This window comes from Geotrypetes seraphini, chromosome 2 (assembly GCF_902459505.1).
Source record: "Geotrypetes seraphini chromosome 2, aGeoSer1.1, whole genome shotgun sequence".
Classification (NCBI taxonomy): domain Eukaryota; kingdom Metazoa; phylum Chordata; class Amphibia; order Gymnophiona; family Dermophiidae; genus Geotrypetes; species Geotrypetes seraphini.
In genome coordinates, this window is record NC_047085.1 from 158,457,253 (window position 1) to 158,479,258 (window position 22,006).

Below are 22,006 nucleotides of genomic sequence, written 5' to 3' on the forward strand. Positions count from 1 at the left end.
TTCAAAATTCACCAATCATCGCTGTTCAATTCCGCTCGTTAAACAGTCCCGCTCGTATGAGTTCACTCAATGAAGAGTCATAACTGTTGATCCATTCGCCGTTATGCTTAAATCACTCAGTCCCATGCAGTCAAAAGGGCTGTTCAATAATGTTCACTACACATTTTACTCGTTCTTCAATGATATTCACTACTCGTTTTGCTCGCTCGACAGGTCCAGTTTCAATATCCTCGTCAGGAGGGAGCAAGAAAGTCAAAAAGATTAGTAAACTGACTGAAAATTCTAACGCCAAGTCCTAAAGTATAAAGGACAGAGTAATCCTCGGCAGCGGCAGCTCACTGCGCTGTGGTTTGATGGACGAGACTGAGGATATTTCATTGATACTTATATTTGTCTTTGTTTTTTGACGATTTTTGTCACTTTTTGCATTTTGGTTTTTTTCATTTTCACATTTAGTGTGTTTTTTAGCATTAGGTTCCAGGGGAGTGAGCAAAACGAGTAGTGAATATCATTGAAGAACGAGTAAAATGTGTAGTGAACATTATTGAACAGCCCTTTTGACTGCATGGGACTGAGTGATTTAAGCATAACGGCGAATGGATCAACAGTTATGACTCTTCATTGAGTGAACTCATACGAGCGGGACTGTTTAACGAGCGGAATTGAACAGCGATGATTGGTGAATTTTGAACTTTGTCCCGCTTTGGATTTACTGAGCTAAGTACTTCTCACTGTTTTTCACTATATTTTTTATCACTTTCACGAACTATTAGTGACAGGTGCACAGGGCTCACTGCGCTGTGGTTTGATGGACGAGACTGAGGATATTTCATTGATACTTATATTTGTCTTTGTTTTTTGTCGATTTTTGTCACTTTTTGCATTTTGGTTTTTTTCATTTTCACATTTAGTGTGTTTTTTTGCATTAGGTTCCAGTGAGATTTTCTTTTGGGGTGATTTTCTCTCCTTTTGCCTTAACCTGGGGATGATTGTGCTCCCGATTATCTTGTAACGTATATTTATTTTTTTGTATACAAATTATATATAACATAAGGATAATATGATGTACGGGGCAGAGTTTATTTAGATTTATTTCTAAGTGCTTGTCACTTCATAAACATCTGCCTGGGGCCAATGGTTGTAACGAGGGCACTGGGCCCGTACTGATTGATCCTTTTATTTATTTTGTTTTCTTTAATTTCTTTTAACTTGGGAAGCACATTTTTCTTTATCACCTCCAGGGTTATCTAAGGACAGATCATCACCATTAATACCAATTCTTTATAGTTTGAATTATCGTTATTATTGGTATTCATATTTATATTTTGGTTCCTTTTTGGCCATTTTTGGTACTGTACTATTGGGACAGCAATATTCTATGTTAGTTATACTTTTACAAATTTTAAACACTTCACTGCCCAATAGAACTGGAGCTTCCTACCACACTGCTGTGTTGATGGCCTTTTCTAGCTCTCTAGCCTCCCTCTGTGGCTTTAACATTTCTCCATAGCATTTTACACCAATTTCTTTCTTTGGGATAATAAAATATTGTAGGGGTGAAACCCCTAAATAACACAACAATACAGACTCTAGTTAGTACAATTCTCTTGAGAGTGAAATGTTGTAGAGTCCGTGTCTTCAAGGTAATTATGTAGAAACTAGTCTTTAAGCCCGTTGCATTAACGGGTGCTAGAATAGATCTGTCTGTCTGTCTGTCTATCTATGTTTCTTTATCTCTCTCTCCTTGGCCGCTTTCCGTATCCTTCTGTCTCCCCCCCCCCCCCCAAGCAAAGCTATCTGCCCCCAGGACACACCTCCCCCCCCCCCAAAGCAGCCCCTTTTCCCTCTCCCTAACTGTCTCTCCATGGTCCTCTTCTGTCATCGTCCCCAGAGCAAAGCTGTCTGTCCCCAGCACACCTCCCCCCAAAGCAGCCCCCTTTCCCTCTCCCTATCTCTCCATGGCCCCTTCTGTCTCCCCCCAGCACACCCCTCCCCCCAAAGCAGCCCCCTTTTCCTCTCCCTATCTCTCCATGGCCCCTTCTGTCTCCCCCCAGCACACCCCTCCCCACAAAGCATCCCCCTTTCCCTCTCCCTGTCTCTCCATGGCCCCTTCTGTCTTCCCCCTGCCTCCCCGAGCACAGCTGTATGTCCCAAGCACACCCCTCACACCAAAGCAGCCCCCTTTCCCTTTCCCCCTGCCCCCCCCTGTATTGGCCCCATTCTTACCCTCTCTCCATCCTGGCATCTTCTGGCCTGCTCCTCTTCAAAGCAGCCTGCGATCGTGGTGGACGGCTTTAGCGAACCTAGCAGGCCGCTCTCCAACTCGGTAGCACGTTCCCTCTGACGCGATCCCGTGCGTCAGAGGGAGCGTGCTACTGAGGTTGGAGAGCGGCCTGCGAGGTTCTTTAAAGCTGGCCCCGATCGCAGGCTGCTCTGAAGAAGAGGATCAGTGGCGGTGGCGGCGAGTGAGGGCGGAAGGTGACACGGCGAGGACACGGGCAAGGAGAGAGGGCAGGCGGCGAGTGAGAGGCAGCGGCAAGTGAGGGCGGACGGTGACGCGCCGAGTACAGGTTCTCCTGCTTCATGGCGGTGGGCGGGGCTGCAGGAAGACATGTGAGTGTGGCGGCAGCAGCAACCCCAACTCCTTTTTCTGCACGGAGGTGGAGAGCGGCTTGCGAGGTTCGCTACAGCGGCTGGCGAACCTCAGCAGGCCGCTTTGAAGAAGAGCGGGAGGGAGGAGTCGCTGGTGTCTTCTGCACAGTCACACGCAGGCGCCGTGAGGACTGGCACAGAAGCACACCTCACGCCACCAGGAATCATGATTTTTGAAAAGTGCATGCGCGCTTAGCCTTTTATTATTATTGATAAAAAAAACAAAGGAAAAATACCTTTTTATTGGACTAACAAAGTAGTTTATGATTAGCTTTTGAAGGTAACCCCTTCTTCCTCAGGTCACACATACTGTAAGAAAATAACTGGAGATCCCCCCCAAAGATTATACTAAACACCTTATCAAAACACTTCCAAAGCAAGAACAGCCCCATTTAAAGAAACTCATACCTAACTATACTTCTATGGGCATATTCTACATCAGGGGTCTCAAAGTCCCTCCTTGAGGGCCGCAATCCAGTCGGGTTTTCGGGATTTCCCCAATGAATATGCATGAGATCTATGTGCATGCACTGCTTTCAATGCATAGTCATTGGGGAAATCCTGAAAACCCGACTGGATTGCGGCCCTCAAGGAGGGACTTTGAGATAGATCCCTGTTCTACATGCTGCTGAAAATTCATTAACTTGGCTATCCTAGCAGACCAATCATATCTGGTATTGGCACACTGTGATGGGGTGTATATCCCATCACCAGCCAGCAGAGGGAAGTCTCAATATTAGATGCTACAAAGAAACCTGGGAGATTTTTACTCACCCTGAATGGAAAAGAGAGCTCAAAACAAGCGTTCGAAAAGAAAGAGCTAGAAAAGGCAGGGAAAACTTTTATCCCTATCCCCGCCCCAGAGCAAAGATCAACAAAGCCCCCCCCCCCTGTCTCCCTTCCCCCTCACATATATCCCCTCTACTATTATTGTTAGGGGAAAGAAAACCAGAGAAAAGGGTGTGTAAGCCAGGATTTTGTGTGAAGAACTGTGAGACATTTGTCTTATAATTTCTAAATGTAGGAAATGGGCAACTGTTTCATAGTATACTCTAGTACAGTGTTTTTCAATCGCTGTTCCGCGGCACACTAGTGTGCCACGAGATGTTGCCTGGTGTGCCGTACGGTCAGGGCCGCCATCAGGGCAGTACCACCAGTCTAGGGAGAGGGGCGGTCCGCCCCACGTGGACAGGAGAGAGCTGGACGGGGGACCCGCAGAGTTCAATACATCTCGAGCCGCGAGGCTCGTCTTCTGTTCCTGCCTGCCCTGCAGCTAACATATAGCCGATCGCAAGCGTTCCCCGATGTCAGCGCTGACGTCGGAGGGAGGGCTTAAGCAAAGCCTGCCCTCCGACGTCAGCGCTGACGTCGGAGAATATTTCCGTTCGGCTATTTGTGCGCGGCAGGGCAGGCAGGAAGCAGAAGACAAGCCTCGCGGCTTGAGCTTCGTTTTGCTGAGAAAGTTGCAAAGATGGGCTGGGAGGCAAACACGGAACACAAAAGGGGGGAGGGAGTGCGTTTTGGACACAAGGCATGAACTTGGGAGAGAGGAAGGGAGGGAAAGAGATGCTGAGGTGGGGGAGGGAATGGGTTTTTGGACACAGAAGAAATGGACTTGGGAGAGAGGAAGGGAGGGAAAGAGATGCTGAGGTGGGGGAGGGAATGCGTTTTTGGACACAGAAGAAATGGACTTGGGAGAGAGGAAGGGAGGGAAAGAGATGCTGAGGTGGGGAAGGGAATGCGTTTTTGGACACAGAAGAAATGGACTTGGGAGAGAGGAAGGGAGGGAAAGAGATGCTGAGGTGGGGGAGGGAATGAGTGTTTGGACACAGAAGGCATGGACTTGGGAGAGAGGAAGGGAGGGAAAGAGATGCTGAGATGGGGGAGGGAATGAGTGTTTGGACACAGAAGGCATGGACTTTAGAGAGAGGAAGGGAGGGAAAGAGATGGTTGTGTACACGGGGAATAGAAGAAAGGAGAATTTTTGGTCATAGGGAGGGAGGGAGGTACAGATAGTGGCATACCAGGGTGGGGGGGGGGACGCGGACTGCCCCACCCCGGGTTTACGTCCCAAGGGGGTGCACAGCTGGCCACCCTCCAGTGTTGTCCCTAGGCCGGCAAACTGCGGCTCTTTAGCCACTTGAGTGCCACCGCCGCCAACGGTGTTGTTGGCGGTGGCAGCATTATAAAATACTTTCTTTGTGTTTATTTGATTCCTATTCAAGAGAATTACTTTATATATAGTCAATATAGGCACAGAGTTAAATTTTTTAACATTTTCTAATGGTGGTGTGCCTCGTGATTTTTTTCATGAAACAAGTGTGCCTTTGCCCAAAAAAGGTTGAAAAACACTGCTCTAGTATACCTAGAATTTAAGGAAGGTATGAAATACTTAGCAGTAGAGAGCTGATAAAGGCAGAGAAGATATGGTTAGTGCTTTCTGATACATTACTTATTTTTAGGTTTTACTATCTCTATCTATATAGAGCTCACTGTTCCCTTTCTTCATTCAGGATGTGCAGTTATGTCAATCATGTGTTAATGGGCGACTGGGAACCCCTACAGCTAAGGGATGTGTATTCTGGGCTGCAGGAGAGAAGTAGTGAGTGCCAAGCAAGGGAATCCTATCCCCATATCCAGGAGAGAAGCAGCATGTACAAGATCAGGGTTTTCCCCTCCTCAGCTCCTTGAGATAAGCAATAAGCACAGAGCTGGGAAATACTTCTCCCCAGATTCAGGAGTAAAGGGGAACAAGATTCAGGAGTAAAGGGAAACAGAAGGAAAATTGGGATTCCATCATCCCAGATTAGACTTCCTACCTGAGGAAGACTTTTCCTCATGGAACAAAAAAAAGACTTTTTAGAGGGACAAAAAAATAGTTTTTAATCCTCTCCTTTTCATAAGTGTCTCTATTTTCTCTTTCCTGTGACCCTTTCACAAATTGCAGGCTTCCATTTTGCTTTTCAAACCATCCAAGCATAAATCAATAGAGACTTGATTGCTTCATTAAACCTTTTACATCTTTCGAATTCTCAAAGGACACATTTTTTTGAAAGATTGTAGTGTCTGGCACTGTTTAGCTTTGAGTTTTGTCCCAGGAGATCGTTTTATAGACAGGTGGCTTAGAGCTATTACTGAGAAAAGTGAGAGCTATATTTAAATACAAATTAAGCCAGAGTGAGGGAGCATTGATATAGCTTTATGTATCTGCAAGGTGATGGTGAGTTAGTGGATATAATTTTAGCTGAACAGCACCAGTAGAGAAGTAGCACCTTCTTCGGGAGTCGGAAACTGAATCAACACAAACCTGATGTGCAAAGAAAAGATCATGTTATATAATTTAATCCGTGAAAAACAGAGTGGAATTGTCCAAATCAGAGTGAGGTGAACAAATTGAGTGTCCTTCAACTCATCTGATAGCATAAATGTCTTTATTCATCCAATGACTCAATAATTCAACATGTACATGTTACAGCCAAATAGGCCTGCCTCAGGAGTCTTAAGTCTTTTTCCTCATGAAATAAGTGGAGTCGGATGACAGCGGCGCCCTTGGGAGACCCTTGATAAAACACATTCGTGTGAAACATGTCGGGTCTGACTCCCTGGGTTGACACTGAGATGAGTATATAAATAACTCTTAAAGTTCACACTATGAGCCTATATTATGAGTTTATATCACTAAATTAAGAATTGAAGAATTGAAAAGTTTTAAAACACTGATTCTTTATAAATGAATAGTAAAACAAAGAAATAAGTGAAAACTGTAATAAACCAGACAGCCGATGATGAAGCTCCCACATTAAAACTTCCCGCTTTCTTGAATCAAACAATGCGGAGGAGTGGTGGGGCTGAGGCGTCAGGTTTTTAAGTAATTTAACATCTAAATATATCTGGACATATTCTGGCGATATCAGGAGTCTTAAGAGCATTCAACAGTAATGTCAAATAACACAATGTCTGAAAATGCTTTCACTCTAAAAGTTGTTACCGAGTAAAAGCTTGTAGACCAGTACTTGAAGCCAGGAAACGTACCGAGCATCCTGCTGCTAGAAAAGAAGCATTTTCAGACATTACATTATTTGATATTACTGCTGAAGGCTCTAAAGACTCCTGAGGCAGGCAAGTTTGGCCGAAACATGTACATGTCGAGTCATTGAGTCATTGGATGAATTATTGAGTCATTGGATGAATAAAGACTATAAAGACTATCAGATGAGTTGAAGGACACTCGATTTGTGCACATCACTCTGATCTGGACAATTCCACTCTGTTTTTCGCATATTTGTGTTTGTGGTTTTATTTTCCCCTGTTTATTCCTATATAATTTCATCCAGCATCATATCATGCCTGTCTTCTGGAAGTGAGAGCAAATTCTGTCACAGGCAAAGTAGAGACTTTACACATCATTGGGTAAGGCAGGATCCTCACAAAGGGCAGAACCGAAATGTTAACTCGGGGCTGAAGGGAAGCTGCTGTTTACTGTAGTCAGACATGGCTTTGTACTGCCTCTGTTCTTTATAACTGAAGATGGTAAATCGGCACCAATGCAGCCTTACAGCACCTCCATCACCTCCACTCAGGTTCCTATTCCTTCCTCCCTACACTCCTTTCTTGCCTATTTTACCTTCATGAGCCTCAGCCATGCACCACAAAGAATAATCTTCAGAGGCTTTTTTCTACTGACGAGTCCTTCCTTGATGTAACTTCTGGTTTCGTGAAACCAGAAGTTATATCTAGGAGGGACTCGTCATTAAAAGGAAGGCTTTGATGTAGTTCTTTGTGGCACTTGGCTGAGGCTCTGGCTCCTGAAGGTAAAATAGGCATGAGGGGAGTTAGGGAGGAGATGTTGAGTTTGACCAGGGCCCAATTTTATTTTTACTGCGAGAACAAGACTTTTTACCGTTCCTGCGGTGCAGTATAAGGACTTGCTCCTGTTCCTACAGTAAACCAACAGCACAGTTTCTCCATTCCTGCAGATTTACCACAGTTTGACACAGGAAAAGGTCACCATGTCATTCTCTAGCTTAGGAGGAATGCTGGCAAAAGCCTAACCCTTGATAAGCCTACCCTTGACCAGCTTTGCCCGGTACAACTTGGAGTAACCGGAGGGAGCTCAAGCTTGACGATCAGCTGTGACTGGTAGAGAGTGTCTAAGTGATCGAGAAAGTCCTTAGGGAGAGACTGTTAGCAGGAGAGTCCACAGGGAGTGACCGGTGAGAGGAGGGTCTATGGGGGACCAGGATACTAGTGGTATCCTGGCTGAAGGTAACTGGAAAGTGACTGGTGGAGGAACCAGAGGAAGAGGCCAGAAGACCCAGAGGGAAGCAGCCAGGAATTTGATGTCAGAGACTAATGGTGACTGTCGAATGACCGGCGAGTGACCAGTGGCAACCAGCAGAGAGTCTGGTAATGGTACTGGAAGCAAACAGAAGAACTAGACCCTTGACTGATGACTGGCAAGTGACCAGTGCAGGGACTGGTGGCAACCAGCAGAGAGATTGGTAATGGTACCAAAGCAGCCAGAAGACCCAGAAGTTCCGTGAGGGTAGAAGAGGACCTGGTGGCAATCAGAGGGACTGTGGAGACTGGAGTGATCTCTGGTGGCCAGAGTGACCAAGGAAGAATGTAGGGTAGTGAATTGTAGGGCATGCTAGGGAGATAAAATTCCTTGATGAAATCAAGGACTGCTTTATGGAGCAGCTGGTTCAGGAACAGACAAGAGATGAAGCAATTCTAGATCTAATTTTTAGTGGAGCACCTGAATTAGTGAGGGAGGTAATGGTGCTGGGGCCACTTGATAACAGTGATCACATGATCAGATTTGATATAATCCCTGGAATAAGTTTACACAGAAAATCCAATACAACAGAACTTAACTTTTAAAAAGTAGACTATAACAATATGAAGAGAATGGTAAAAAAGAAACGTAAAAGGTGCAGCTGCAAAGGTCAAAAATATACATCAGGCGTCAAGCGTTGATGTTATTTAAAAATTCCATCCTTGAAGCCCAGACTACATATATTTCATGTATTAAAAAAGGAAGAAGGAAGACCAAAACAGCAGCCGGTGTGGTTAATGAGCAAGGTGAAGAAAGCTATTAGACTGAAGAGAGAATCCTTCAGAAAGGTGGAAGAAGGATCCGACTGAAAATAATTATAAACAGCACAAGGAATGTCAAGTCAAATGCAAGGCACTAATAAGGAAGGCAAAGAGAAATCTTGAAAAGAAGATTGCGCTTTAAGCAAAAACACACTGTAAAAAAAATTTTTTTTAGGTATATTAAAAGCAAGAAGCCTGGAAGAGAATCAGTTGGACCGCTAGACGAGGGATAAAAAAGGCTCTCAGGGAAGACAAGGACATAACTGAGAGATTAAATGAATTCTTTGCCTTGGTGTTCACTGAGGAAGATGTGGGGGAGATACTGGTGCCAGAAACTGTATTCAATTCTGATGAATCAGAGAAACTCAGAAATCTCTGCAACATTGGATGATGTATTGGGTCAATTTGACAAACTGAACAGTAGCAAATCGCCTGGACCAGATTGTATACATCCCAGAGTGCTAACAGAATTGAAAAATGAACTTGCAAAGCTATTGGTAATTTGTAATTTTTCTTTAACATCCAGCATAGTAGCGAAGACTGGAGGGTGGCCAATTTTTTAAGAGGGTTCCAGAGGTGATCTGGGAAAGTATAGACTGGTGAGTCTGACATTGGTGCAGGGCAAAATGGTAGAGACTATTATAAAGAACAAAACGACAGAACATATACAGTGTTCTCCCTAGAAAGTTTTTCCAGCCGGGTGGCATGAAAAAGTAGCCGGGTGGGAAGGGACGGGGATATTTGGTGGTTAGAATAGGGTTATTAAATCCAGTGGCGTACCTAGTATATACGACAGTCAGTGCTGATCATATTTAACAACCCCCTCTTCTATAAAAAAAAATTTTTCCTCTTTTATATAAAAAAAGTTATTTTTAGTAATAATCCATGAGTCACACAACAAGGGTGCACCTAGGAAAGGGCAGCATCTTAAATACTACAGTTAGCACTAGAACACCAACACACACATTGTAAAACTAAACAAGCCAGATCTTGCACAGTCAATTCATCTTGTACAGTCAATGCTAACAGAAAATCATGTCCTTTTCATACACACAGAACACAAACACCCTCACCCAATATGGAATAATCACAAACTAAAAATAGAAATATGTAGACAAAAATTAAACTGAACCACCTAGAAACCAGACTCTGCATATAATGCAACACCACAGAAACAGTGACACATGTGCCCTAATACTGTGCAAAATATAAAGACAGTAGATGTAAATTTGAAAAAACCGATAAATAACAATCACCACTTTACAAATTAACAAATAGAAATAAAACAAATAGGAAAATAATAATAATAGCTTTATTTATATCCCGTCATACCTTTTCAGTTCAAAACAGTATACAACAAGAAGAGATACTGTAAGGACAGCGAGATTACATCAGTTAGATTTGGGAAGGTGTAGAACAGGGGTCCCCAAAGTTCCTCCTTGAGGGCCAAATCCAGTCGGGTTTTCAGGATTTCCCCAATGAATATGCATTGAAAGCAGTGCATGCACATAGATCTCATGCATATTCATTGGGGAAATCCTGAAAACCTGATTGGATTCGGCCCTCAAGGAGGGACTTTGGGGGCCCCTAGTGTAGAAGATAGTTGAGTGAAAGGGGGGTAGACCATTTTATTGGACTAATCCAGGGGTAGGCAATTCCGGTCCTCGAGGACCGGAGCCAGGTCAGGTTTTCAGGATATCCAGAATGAATATGTATGAGATGGATTTGCATGCACTGCCTCCTTGAGATGCAAATCTATTTCATGCATATTCAGTGTTCTCCCCAGAAATTTTTTCCAGCCGGGTGGCATGAAAAAGTAGCCGGGTGGGGTGGGATGGGGAAAATTAACCCCCTCTTTTACTAAGGTGCGCTAGCATTTTTAGCGCACACAAACCCCCGCGCTAAGCAGGAAAACTAAAGCTAGCTCAATGCTGGCGTTAGCATCTAGTGCACGTGGTAATTCTGCATGCGCTAAGTGCATGCTAAAACCACTATCGCAACTTAGTAAAAGGAGCCCTAAATGTGTACTATTTTTTATTAGTTTATTATTATTTTCCAATGCTCAATATGATTTCCTTTTTTAAGGTTTGACACTTGTGCCAGAATATTTCTACTAAATTTAAGAAGTATCCAATTCTAGAAGGGAATAATTAGATATTTGCCCTCTTTCAAATGGTATAGAGGTTTAAAAAAGGGAAAGACATTAATGAAGTCATTAGGTTCAATCTAGCCATTTATTTCTGCATGAATTTAAACTAACAAAAAAAAGATAAATATAGTTCATCCAGTCATATAAGAAATGGCTCTACAGCAGGGGTGCCCACACTTTTTTGGCTTGCGAGCTACTTTTAAAATGACCAAGTCAAAATAATCTACCAACAATAAAATTTTAAAAAACACAAAGCACACTGTACGCAGAGAAAATGTCAGTAAGGAAGGAGGGAGGGGGCACAAACTTGGGATACAGAAGGAAGGGAGGGAAGGGGCATGAACTTGGGACATAGCATGGAAGGATAGAAGGAAAGAGATGCTGAGGTGGAGGAGGGAATAGAAAGGGAAAATTGTTGAGCATGGGTGTGAGGGAAAGAAATGATGTACATGGGGAAAGGAAGAAAGAGGAGAATGTTGGGCATATGAAGAGAATTGTTGGACATGTTGGTGGGAGAGGAGTAAAGTAGAGAAAGATGAGAGGAAGAAATGTTGGATGTGGTGTTGGAGAGGGAACAGTGGGACAGATGCAAGAGGGAAGAATGTTGGACCTGGTGGTGGAGGGAATGGAGGAAGAGATGTTGCATGGTTCTGGAGAGGGGTAATAGAAGGAGAAACGTTGGGCATGGGGCTGGTGGACAGGGGTAAAAGATGCTGCACACAGTCCGGGGGAGATGAGAGAGGGAGAAATGTTGGATGTGGCAGTAGAAGGAGTTGGAGCGATATATCCTGGATCCCTCTATCTTTCTTTCCTCACTCCCTTTACAGCAAGGGAAGGAATGAGAGAGAGATGGTGGACATAGCACATGGTTGTGGAGGAGAGAGGAAGAAATGCTGTGCAAGGTGGGGAGGGGTAAAAGAGTGTGCTTTGTGTAGTTTAATTTTGTGGTTACCATTATGTATTATTAATAAGATTATATTGTGTGTATGTAAAAAATGAATGGAAGAAATGGTATTTAAAATTAGTACTATTATTAGTATGGCTGCTGGGTCTGGGGTGGAGCCTGGGCAGTGCTTTTGGGCCCCCCAAACAAAAAAGCATTCCACTGACTGGACCTAGTGTGGGAGGAGAGATGGTAGACCTGCTGGGAGGAAAGGGGACGAATGACTGCATCCCAGAAATTTTGGCATAATTTTGTATTTTCAGTTTTAAAAATCCTTATCTCCAAGATGCAAACTGAGCTATTTTCTACACATAGCTATTTAAGTTTTTGCATACAGGCAATTTGCATTGAGAGATACGAGTGACTAATGTATGCATCAGGGTACGCCTGGCTGAGCCTCCGCGTGTGCGGATCACCGGACTGGATGGACCCCAGGTCTGATCCGGTGCAGGCATTTCTTATGTTCTTATATGACACAAGTTCACCATTTTTTAAGTTTTCTCTCCCTCTTTTTTTTTTTTTTGTGCACTCAGCATCTTGAACATCCCTGTTTACTGAGTAGAAATACAAATTGTGGTTAGAAATGATTCACAATTACTATGCTAACAAGAGCTAAACAAACTTTAAATAACTTTACAGTAACTTCAAATCCTGGGGGGAAAAAAAATACCATAGTACTACTGTACCTGCACATTTTTTCCAGTAACAAATTACTAAATATAAAATAATATCAAAACATATCCACAAATGAATTTTGGCCCTTTGAAACCTAGTAATCAGTCATATCAATCATGGAGTAATATGTCACTCACACCCCTATAAGTACAAGGCCAGACCAGTCCACCTGACTTCCTACTACCGGCAACCCCCCTCGCACAATGACGTCACCTACTCGAGCTCCCGGAGATTCCTTGTTCGCTACGACGTAGGTGTGGGACAGTGTGGTAGAGAGTGCGAGGTCTGATTTGTTCAGTGTCCTGTCTTGCACCATAGGCATCCTGCGCTGCGGTGAAGTTTCCAAGCGAGAGAAGGGGATGTTTCCCTTGCGCCGTGACTTTTTTTGCGTCATTAGGCATAGGTCAGCGACGGATGAAAACTTACAACTTGCTTCGGGCCTTCCTCGTTGCCGGGTTCTGCCTTCGCGGAAACAGAAAGTAGGCAGGACCCGGCAGCGAGAGAGGCCCAAAGCAAGTTGTAAGTTTCCATCCGTCGTTAACCAGTTTCCTGCCTGTCTCCTGCCTTAGCCCGTAGCAAACTCATGCTTCCCTTCTCTTCTTCCCCCCCCCCCTTCCCCGGGACGTAACTTCCGGTTTCGGAGGGAAGAGGAGGGAAGCCGGCAAGCATACCTTATAGCCCCGAAGCATGAGTTCGCATCTCCAAGCCGGTGAGAGATGGTATTTTGGGGGAATTTTTTTATGTTGAGCGGTGGCAACAGCAGGATTCCTGATAGATGACAGCTGGGCGGTAATCTAAATTAAATCTAAAAGCCCTGGGGAGAACACTGATATACGTAATCATGGATTAACGATTAATGAGAGAAAGCCAACATGGTTTTAGTCAAGGGAAATCTTGCCTTACCAATCTATTGCATTTCTTTGAAGGGATGAATGAACATGTGGATAAAAGTCATCAGACCATACTTTCAGCAACACCATTTCACCCTCATCATACAGATGATGATTCTACCCCAACTGGATTACTGCAACTCTGCCAATATGGGAATCAACACCAACCTAGTCCACAAAATGCAGCTTATCCAAAACATGGCTATAAGACTCGTATTCAAACTGAAAAAATATTACTCAATTTCTGCCTACCTTAAGCAACTTCACTGGCTGCCCATCTCATCTCAGATAAAATTCAAAATATCTTGTATTATACACCACATACTCTACGGAAACTCAGCCACTCCTCTTATCAAACTCTTCTCTGAGGCATGGGCAGCCTCTCGCAGAACTCTTAATAAGATACAACTAAACCTACCCTCAACAAAAAACCTCAAATATCGGCGTATATACCACTCCATGCTCATCTTCCTAGGAGTCAAAACCTAGAATAACCTTGCAGAGACAATCTGAACGGAACCCAACCACACCTCATTTCGGAAGAAACTGAAGACCCTTCTATTTGATAACTGAATTCTTGTCAACAAATTAACTCTACATGAACACTCAGAATTTTCTTGATATTGACCAGGCTTCTCCCTCTCTATTTCCTATCTTTTCTCGCCTTCTTCCAGTTCCCCACCATGTCATATATATCCTTTTTTCTCATTACACTGTAAGTCACCTTGAGCTTGTACAGGTATGTGTGATGCACAAATGCTAGATTAGATATTGTGTATTGATTTTCCAAGGTATTTGACAAAGTACTTCATGAAAGATTTCTGAGAAAGTCATGGGATAGGAGATAATGTCCTTTTATGGATTAGGAACTGGTTGAAAGACAGAAAACAGAGAGTGGGTTTAAATGGTCAATATTCTCAAAGGAGACGACTAAATAGTGGGTTCCCAGGGGTCTGTGCCAGGACCGCTGCTTTTTAACATATTTATCAATGATCTAGAGATGGGAATAACTAGTGAGATAATTAAATTTGCTGATGACACAAAATTGTTCAAAGCTGTTAAATTGCAAGAGGACTGTGAAAAATTGCAAGAGGACCTTGTGAGACTGAAAGTCAAAATGGCAGATGACGTTTAATGTAAGCAAGAGCAAAGTGATGCATGTGGGAAAGAGGAACCCAAACTATAGCTGTGTGATGTTGAGTTCTGTGCTAGGAGTCACTGCCCAGGAAAAGGATCTAGGTGTCATTGTTGAGGATACTTTGAAACCCTCAGCTTATTGTGTTGCAGCTGCTAAGAAAGCAAATAATAATAATAACTTTATTCTTTTATACCGCCATAACCAAAAGTTCTAGGCAATTTACACTAAAAATAGCTTGACAATCAGCGAAATACAATAATACAGTAAAAAATACAAATATTTATAAAATAGAATTTCAATAGAAAAAGGATCCAAATGAAGAAAAAAATAGAATGTTAGGAATTATCAGGAAAGGATTGGAAAACAAAAATGAAAATGTAATAATGCCCTTGAATCACTCTATGGTATGACTGTTGTGTGCAGTTCTGGTCGCCATATCTCAAAAAAAGATATAGCGGAATTAGAAAAGGTACAGAGAAAGGCGACAAAAATGATACAAGGGGAAAGGCTAAAACGGCAAGCGCTCTTCAGCATGAAGAAGAGATGGCTCGTGGGTGATATGATAGATGTCTATAAAATGAGTGGAGTGGAAAGGGTACATGTGGTTCACTCTTTCCAAAAATACTAGGACTAGGGGACATTTGATGAAGCTACTAAGTAGTAGATTTAAAACAAACCAGAGAATATATTTCTTCATACAACATGTAATTAAACTCTGGAATTCATTGCCAGAGAATGTGGCAAGGTTTAAAAAAGGTTTGGATAATTTCCTAAAAGAAAAGTTCATGGTCCATTATTGAGATGGCTTGGTGAAATCCACTAGGATAAGCAGCATAGAATCTTGATTTGCTACTTCGGATCTAGCTAAGTGTTTGGGACCTGGGTTAGCCACTGTTGGAAACAGGATACTGGGCTTGATGCCAGTTTGGCAATTCTTATGTTCTAATAAACAGAATTTCATAGAAACATAAAAACGTGATGGCAGATAAAGGCCAAATGGCCCATCCAGTCTTTCCATCCACAGTAACCATTATTACTTTCTCTAAGAGATCCCACGTGCCTATCACACACTTTCTTGAATTCAGACATAGTTTTTGTCTCAACCACCTCTTCCAGGAGACTGTTCCATGCATCTACCACCTTTTCTGTAAAAAGAAGTATTTCCTTAGTTTACTCCAATCACCTTTTAACTTCATCCTATGCCCTCTCATTTTAGAGCTTCCTTTCAAATGAAAGACTCAACTCATGTGCATTTAAACGTCTCTATTATATCTCTCCTCTCTCATCTTTCCTCCATACTGAGATCTTAAAATCTGTCCCCATTCGCCTTATGATGAAGACCACACACCTTCCTCTAGACAGACTCCATCTTTTTTAAATCTCTTTGAAAGCACGGTCTCCAGAATTGCACACAATATTCTAAATGAGGTCTCACCAGAGACTTATACTGGGGCATCAATACCTCCTTTTTCCTACAGGCCATGACTCTCCCCTATGCACCCTAGCATCTTTCTAGCTTTCACGTTCACCTTTTCAACCTGTTTGGCCACCTTAAGATCATCACATACAATCACACTCAAATCATGCTCTTCTGTCATGCACATAAGTTCTTCACCCCCCTAAACTGTACCGTTCCCTCGGGTTTTGGCAGCCCAAATGCATGACCTTGCATTTCTTAACATTAAACTTTAGCTGCCAAATTTCAGACCATTCTTCAGTCTTTCTTCATGTTATTCACACCATACGGGGTAGCTACTCTTTTGCAGATTTTGGTATCATCCACAAGGGGCAAATCTTACCCAAAGGACCAAGAACAGAACCTTGCAGCACACTACTGGTAACATCCCTTTCCCTCAGAGTGATCTCCATTGACCACTACCCTCTGTCGCCTTCCAATCAACCAGTTCCTGACCTAGCCTGTTTCTTTGAGACCCATCCTGAGGGCACTCAGTTTATTTCTTAGGCGCCTGTGTAAAACACTAAATACACCTTATTTAGCGCATTCCCTCTATCCAATTCACTGGTCACTTAGTCAAAGAAATTGATCAGATTTGTCTGACAAGACCTACCTCTAGTGAATCCATGTTGCCACAAGCTCTGAAATCCACTGGATTCCAGAAACTTCAGTATTCTCTGTTTTAAAAGTGTTTCTATTAATTTGCTTACCACAGAAGTAAGACTTGGTGGCCTGTAATTCCCTACTTCTTTCTTACTTCCACTTTTGTGTAGAATGACCACATTCGCCCTTCACCAGTCCTCTGGTGCCACTCCCGACTCTAGAGAAGCATCGAGAAGGTCAGTCAGTGGAGCCACCAGAACTTCTCTAAGTTCCTACATGCACCCTCGGATGTACACCATCCGGCCCCATCACTTTGCCTACCTTTAATTTTGCTAGCTCTTCATGAACACAACCCTCTTAAAATCGATCAGGGTCTACCACTCCTCCATCCCTATTCGCATTTGTCTTTTACGGTCCCGCTCCCGGTGCTTCAGCTGTGAACACAGAACAAAAATATTTGTTTTGCAATTCAGCCTTTTCTTTATCAGCTTCTACATATTTCTCCCCTTCACCTTTAGAGTATCACAATGTCACTTCAGCACTTCTTCCTATCACTGATATGATAAAACGGGGAGATGAGGCATTTTTTAAAAAGATATATTAGCTATTTTTTCTTCTATTTGCATCTTTGCTTTCCTGACTACTCAACCAGCCTCTTAACATTTCCAGATATTTTTCCTGTCTTCTTTCTGCGATCTTTTGTAGTTTATGAAAGCTAATCTCTTATTCCTTACTTTCTCAGCTACTGCTTTTGAGAACCAAAGTGGCCTTCCTTTCCTCTTACTTACTTGCCTCACAAAAAGTTCTATCATCCTTACAATAATTCCTTTCAGTTTTGTCCACTGCATTTCTACTCCTTCCAGATGTTCCTATCCAGACAATTTGAGGAAACTAAATTAAATCACTAGGGAAACAAAATGATGAAGAAAATGAAGAAAAGAGGGTGGGAAGGCAAAAAATATGAAGAAAAATCACGCATTTGGAGACACTCCAAAAACACAACTTCACAGTTCCGTGAAAGACTATGAACTGATGGTCCTGCGAGCCAACGTCGGATGGCCTGCATTTGGGCTGCAAAAATCTGAGAGAACAGTACAGTTTAGGGGATGAAGAACTTATGTGAACAGAAGAGCTTGGCTTGGGTGTGATTGTATGTGATGATCTTAAGGTGGCCAAACAGGTTGAAAAGGTGACTGTTAAAGCTAGAAAGATGTTAGGGTGCATAAGGAGAGGTATGGCATAGTACAGGCAGACTCAAGACTTCTGAACAAGTTAAGTGACAGTACACTTTTGCACTGTCCATTCCAGGCTCTGTGAATGACGTCACCCATTTGTGAAATTATGCTGCCTGCTTGTCCTGGGATAATGACTCTAATTAGAGAAGAAAGAAATCCAATACTGTTATCCACCTGGGAACAAATGATCTGGCCAACAATATCACACTTGCAGTGCAGAAAGCTTTTTGAGAGCTAGGGAGGGGTTAAACCTTTTATAAAGGTTTTTCAGAATTTTCAGAATTACTGCCCATTTATGGAAAGGGAGAGGAAAGATAACAAAATACTGAAAACTTCAATAGATGGCTCAAAGCCTAGCATCATCAAGAAGGCTTTAGGTACATAGGAGTATGGAGTAATACACGGAAATACAAGAGACTATACTGTAATAATGGGCTGCATCCTACTATGGAAGAAAAAGGAATCCTTGCTGATAAATTCAGGCAATATGTTTCTAGGCATTTAAATTAGAAGATGAAGGTGGAATATGTATGCAGGCCACTTCTGGTGGTCACTTCCAGCCAAAGACAAGATGTGACAATAGTAAAAATTAGCAATGTAAACAATATTATTAGCCATTCACTTCTTAACAACACAAAAATCTCCACAAAACATGGAATTGCTACTGAAAGGTAGCTTGAAAACAATGACCACAAAAATTATGATCTGCAAATCCTGACGTTAGAGGCAACTCTTGGATATTGTTGCTATCACAGAAACATGGTTCAGTGATTACCAAAGATGGGATGCAAACATACTAGGCAATATTTTAGGAAGGATGAAGATTGTCAAAGACTGAGGAGTAGCTCTCTATGAAAAACATCAATCTCCAAGCAACTGAAATGCAGGGGGCCTGGGGAAATTAAGAAGCAATATGGATTGCTTCAAAGGGGAAGATGGAACTTTTGTCTACATGGGTGTTTTCTGCAGACCTCAAAACTCAATCACAGCAAACTAATAAAGATCTGGTTGCAGATAAACAAAAGTTGCTGTTGCTGGGCGATTTCAACCTGCTGGATTAGAAAGTTCCGCCTGTGGAATCAGAAAGAAATAGAAGGATCGTGGATGTCTTTCAAAGTGCTCTGCTCAGACAAATGGCAATGGAACCCACGAGGGAAAAAGCAATACTGGATCTGGTGCTCAAAAATGGGGAAAATGTCTCTAATGTCTAAGCGAGTGCCCACCTGAGTGGTAGCGATAATCAAACAGTTTGGTTTGATATAACAGCTAAAGTAGAGGACAGCCACACAAAACTCCCAAGTCTTGGATTTCAAAATGTGCAGACTTTAGTAAAATGGGGAAATACCTGAAGATTGATCTGATCGCAGGGAGGAAATAAGGAGTGGAAAAACAATGGTCCAAGCTGAAAGGAGCAAAAAAAAAGAGAAATGGCTACAGACCTTTATATGAGGAAAATAAATTAAAACAAGAGAAAACAGATTTGGTTCTCCAAACAAGTGGCAGAGAAAATAAAAGCAAAGGAGTTGGCATTCATGAACTATAAAAAAACAAACCAACAAACCGCTCAAGAGGAGGAGCACAAAGGAATGATGGATGAAACTGAAAGAAGCCATGAGAGAGATATGTCTGGTGCAAGCTGAAGAGCAAATGGCTAGAAATGTAAAATCGGGAGACAACATTTTTTAGGTTTATTAGTGAAAAGAGGAAGATAAATAATGAGATTGTGAGACTGAAAGAAGCTATGAATCGTTATGTGGAGAATTATGAGGAAAAAGCAAACATGCTAAACAAATATTTCTGTTTTGTGTTCACAGAAGAAAATCTAGAGAAGGACCGCTACTGGCTGGCAAAGTTACACATGAGAATAGAGTGGATACCACATTGTTCACAAAGAAAGTGTTTATGAACAACTTGAAAAATTGAAGGTGGACGAGAGGATATGGTCCCTCTTCACAAAAGTGATTACAGAGAAGAAATGGGAAACTACAGGTCTGTAAGCCTCACTTCAGTTACTGGAAAAATGGAAGTGTTGCTGAAAAAAAGGACAGTGAATTTCCTAGAATACAATGGGTTACAAGATCCAAGGCAATGTGGTTTTACTAAAGGCAAGTCATGCCAAATTAATTTGATTGAATTCTTTGACTGGGAAACCAGAGAACTGGATCAAGGACATGCACTAATTTACTTAGATTTCAGCAAAGCCTTTGACACAGTTCCTCATAGGAAGCTCTTGAATAAACTTGACGGGCTTAAGTTAGAACACAAAGTGGTGAACTGGATTGGAAACTGGTTGACGGACAGATGCCAGAGGGTGGTGGTTCACTCGGTGGAAGGAAAGGTGAGCAGTGAAGTGCTTCAAGGATTGGTGCTGGAGCCGATTCTGTTCAAATATGTTTGTGAGCGACACTACTACTACTACTACTATTAATTATTTCTAGAGTGCTACTTACGCACTGCTATACAGAGTCACAAAGGAGAGTCCCTGCTCAAATGAGCTTACAATCTAAACAATCAAGACAAATAAGATTTCAGTTACAGATGGTTAAACTGCTGGCTAGGATGGTGAGTAGAGAGTAGAGGGAAATAAGATTATGAGTTGAAGGCTCTCTCAAAAAGGTGGGTCCAGGCTTCATATTCCAGACAAGCAAGTATTGTGTTTTGTTAGGCAGACTAGATAGAAAAATGAGGGCAAATGAAGATCCTATAGCTTATGTTTATATGAACATGGGACCTACCATGAGCTTCCCCCTGAAAATGCCTTGCATTTATGTGCTAAGCAAACTGTACACTAAATTTACATAATTCTGTTTAGTGGCAAACTAGTACTTATACCCAACATACCATTCATGAACATTAAGTGCTAATATTCTTTAATCTTTTTAAGCAAATGCGATGTATTGTGTTTTTCTGATTGTCTGTACCCCATATTATACAAAGTGCCTCTCAGTATCAAGGTACTTACCTGGGTTAAAATGTAACTTCTTTGGGCTTCTTCTAGCACAACTAAGCTGGCATTAATATAATCATTTTCCATATTTTGCAGTTTAACACGATTATGATCAACTGAAAATGGAAGTAAGACAGATGTTATACTAGAGATGAAAACTATTGTGCGACACAGAATCCAATTTAACAGACAGCATCTCAATTTCTTGCAAAACTCAGATATTTATGTTTCTCAATACTCATATTTGAATAGACAAAGTCAATCCCATAATCAAGCACTTAACACCCATGGCAAGTAAAATATATTCTTCCCCGCCCATCTGGTCCAAAAAGATCCCTGCTTCTTTGTTTTCCACAAGGAATTCTTATCATCTTTCTGCTTCACCCCCCCTAGCCCAAATAGAGGGAAAGCATAACAATCTTCATGGATTTTCATCCACTGCCAGCCTATAGTTTCCTTTACTATTTCTCCACCCCACAAGATTTTGTGCCCTAGACCAGCACTTCTCAATCAATCTTCAGGGCACACCCAGCCAGTGAGATTTTTGCAATATTCACAATGAATATGTACATCAAGTTTGCATGCACTGCCTTCTTAGCATGCAAATCTCTCTTGTGCAAATTCATTATGAATATCCTGAAAACCCAACTGGCTGGTGTGCCCTGAGGACTAGGCTGAGAAGCATTAACTTATATAGCTACCTCTCTAGCTCACTCCTGTAATAAACAAAATCCTTGGGCCAGCCCTGTAAATTAATAGTAGTGCTGTGACTTTCATGCAAAGGATCTTGATTCAATTCTAAATCTGATCTTTTCCTCCCTGGACTGGCACACAGTGCCCCAAAGACACTGCCTAAGGCAATGATCTCCAATGCATGCCCCCACCCAAGTCCTCCATTGAAGCCTTGAAAGAGTTGGCTAAAATGCTCTTCAACTCCTGTAAATGTTAATTTTAAGCTTGCCCACTTGATATAGTAACTACAAACAACTTCTTAAAAGATTAGGTTCTTACCTTGCTAATATCTTTTCTAGTAGATAGGTGTGTCATTCTGGACGAGCGGGTCATATCCCATTACTTGTGAGCCTTGCTGAAGGAATCCATTCCGGATTTTTTCCAAATCCCTCCTACTTCACAGAGGGCTCTGCTGCCCCCTACAGTTAGTTTCAAAACAAGCAAGCAACTAATCTAGAACAAGTCCATTCTGATCTGAAAATTTAAC

General features: G+C 42.2%; 1 protein-coding gene across 6 annotated transcripts in view; it reads right to left on the bottom strand.

Annotated features, from left to right (window-relative positions):
* Positions 1-22,006, bottom strand: part of PTPN2 (protein tyrosine phosphatase non-receptor type 2) — a 145,234-nt gene that overhangs the window by 86,029 nt on the left and 37,199 nt on the right. For 4 of the 6 annotated variants that reach the window (XM_033934134.1, XM_033934136.1, XM_033934132.1 and 1 more), the window contains exon 3: positions 20,803-20,903. The exons of the other annotated variants lie outside the window; for them this stretch is intronic. In XM_033934134.1, coding sequence (XP_033790025.1) covers positions 20,803-20,903 — 101 coding nt within the window. The remainder of the gene's footprint in view (positions 1-20,802; positions 20,904-22,006) is intronic. 6 annotated transcript variants of the gene reach the window in all.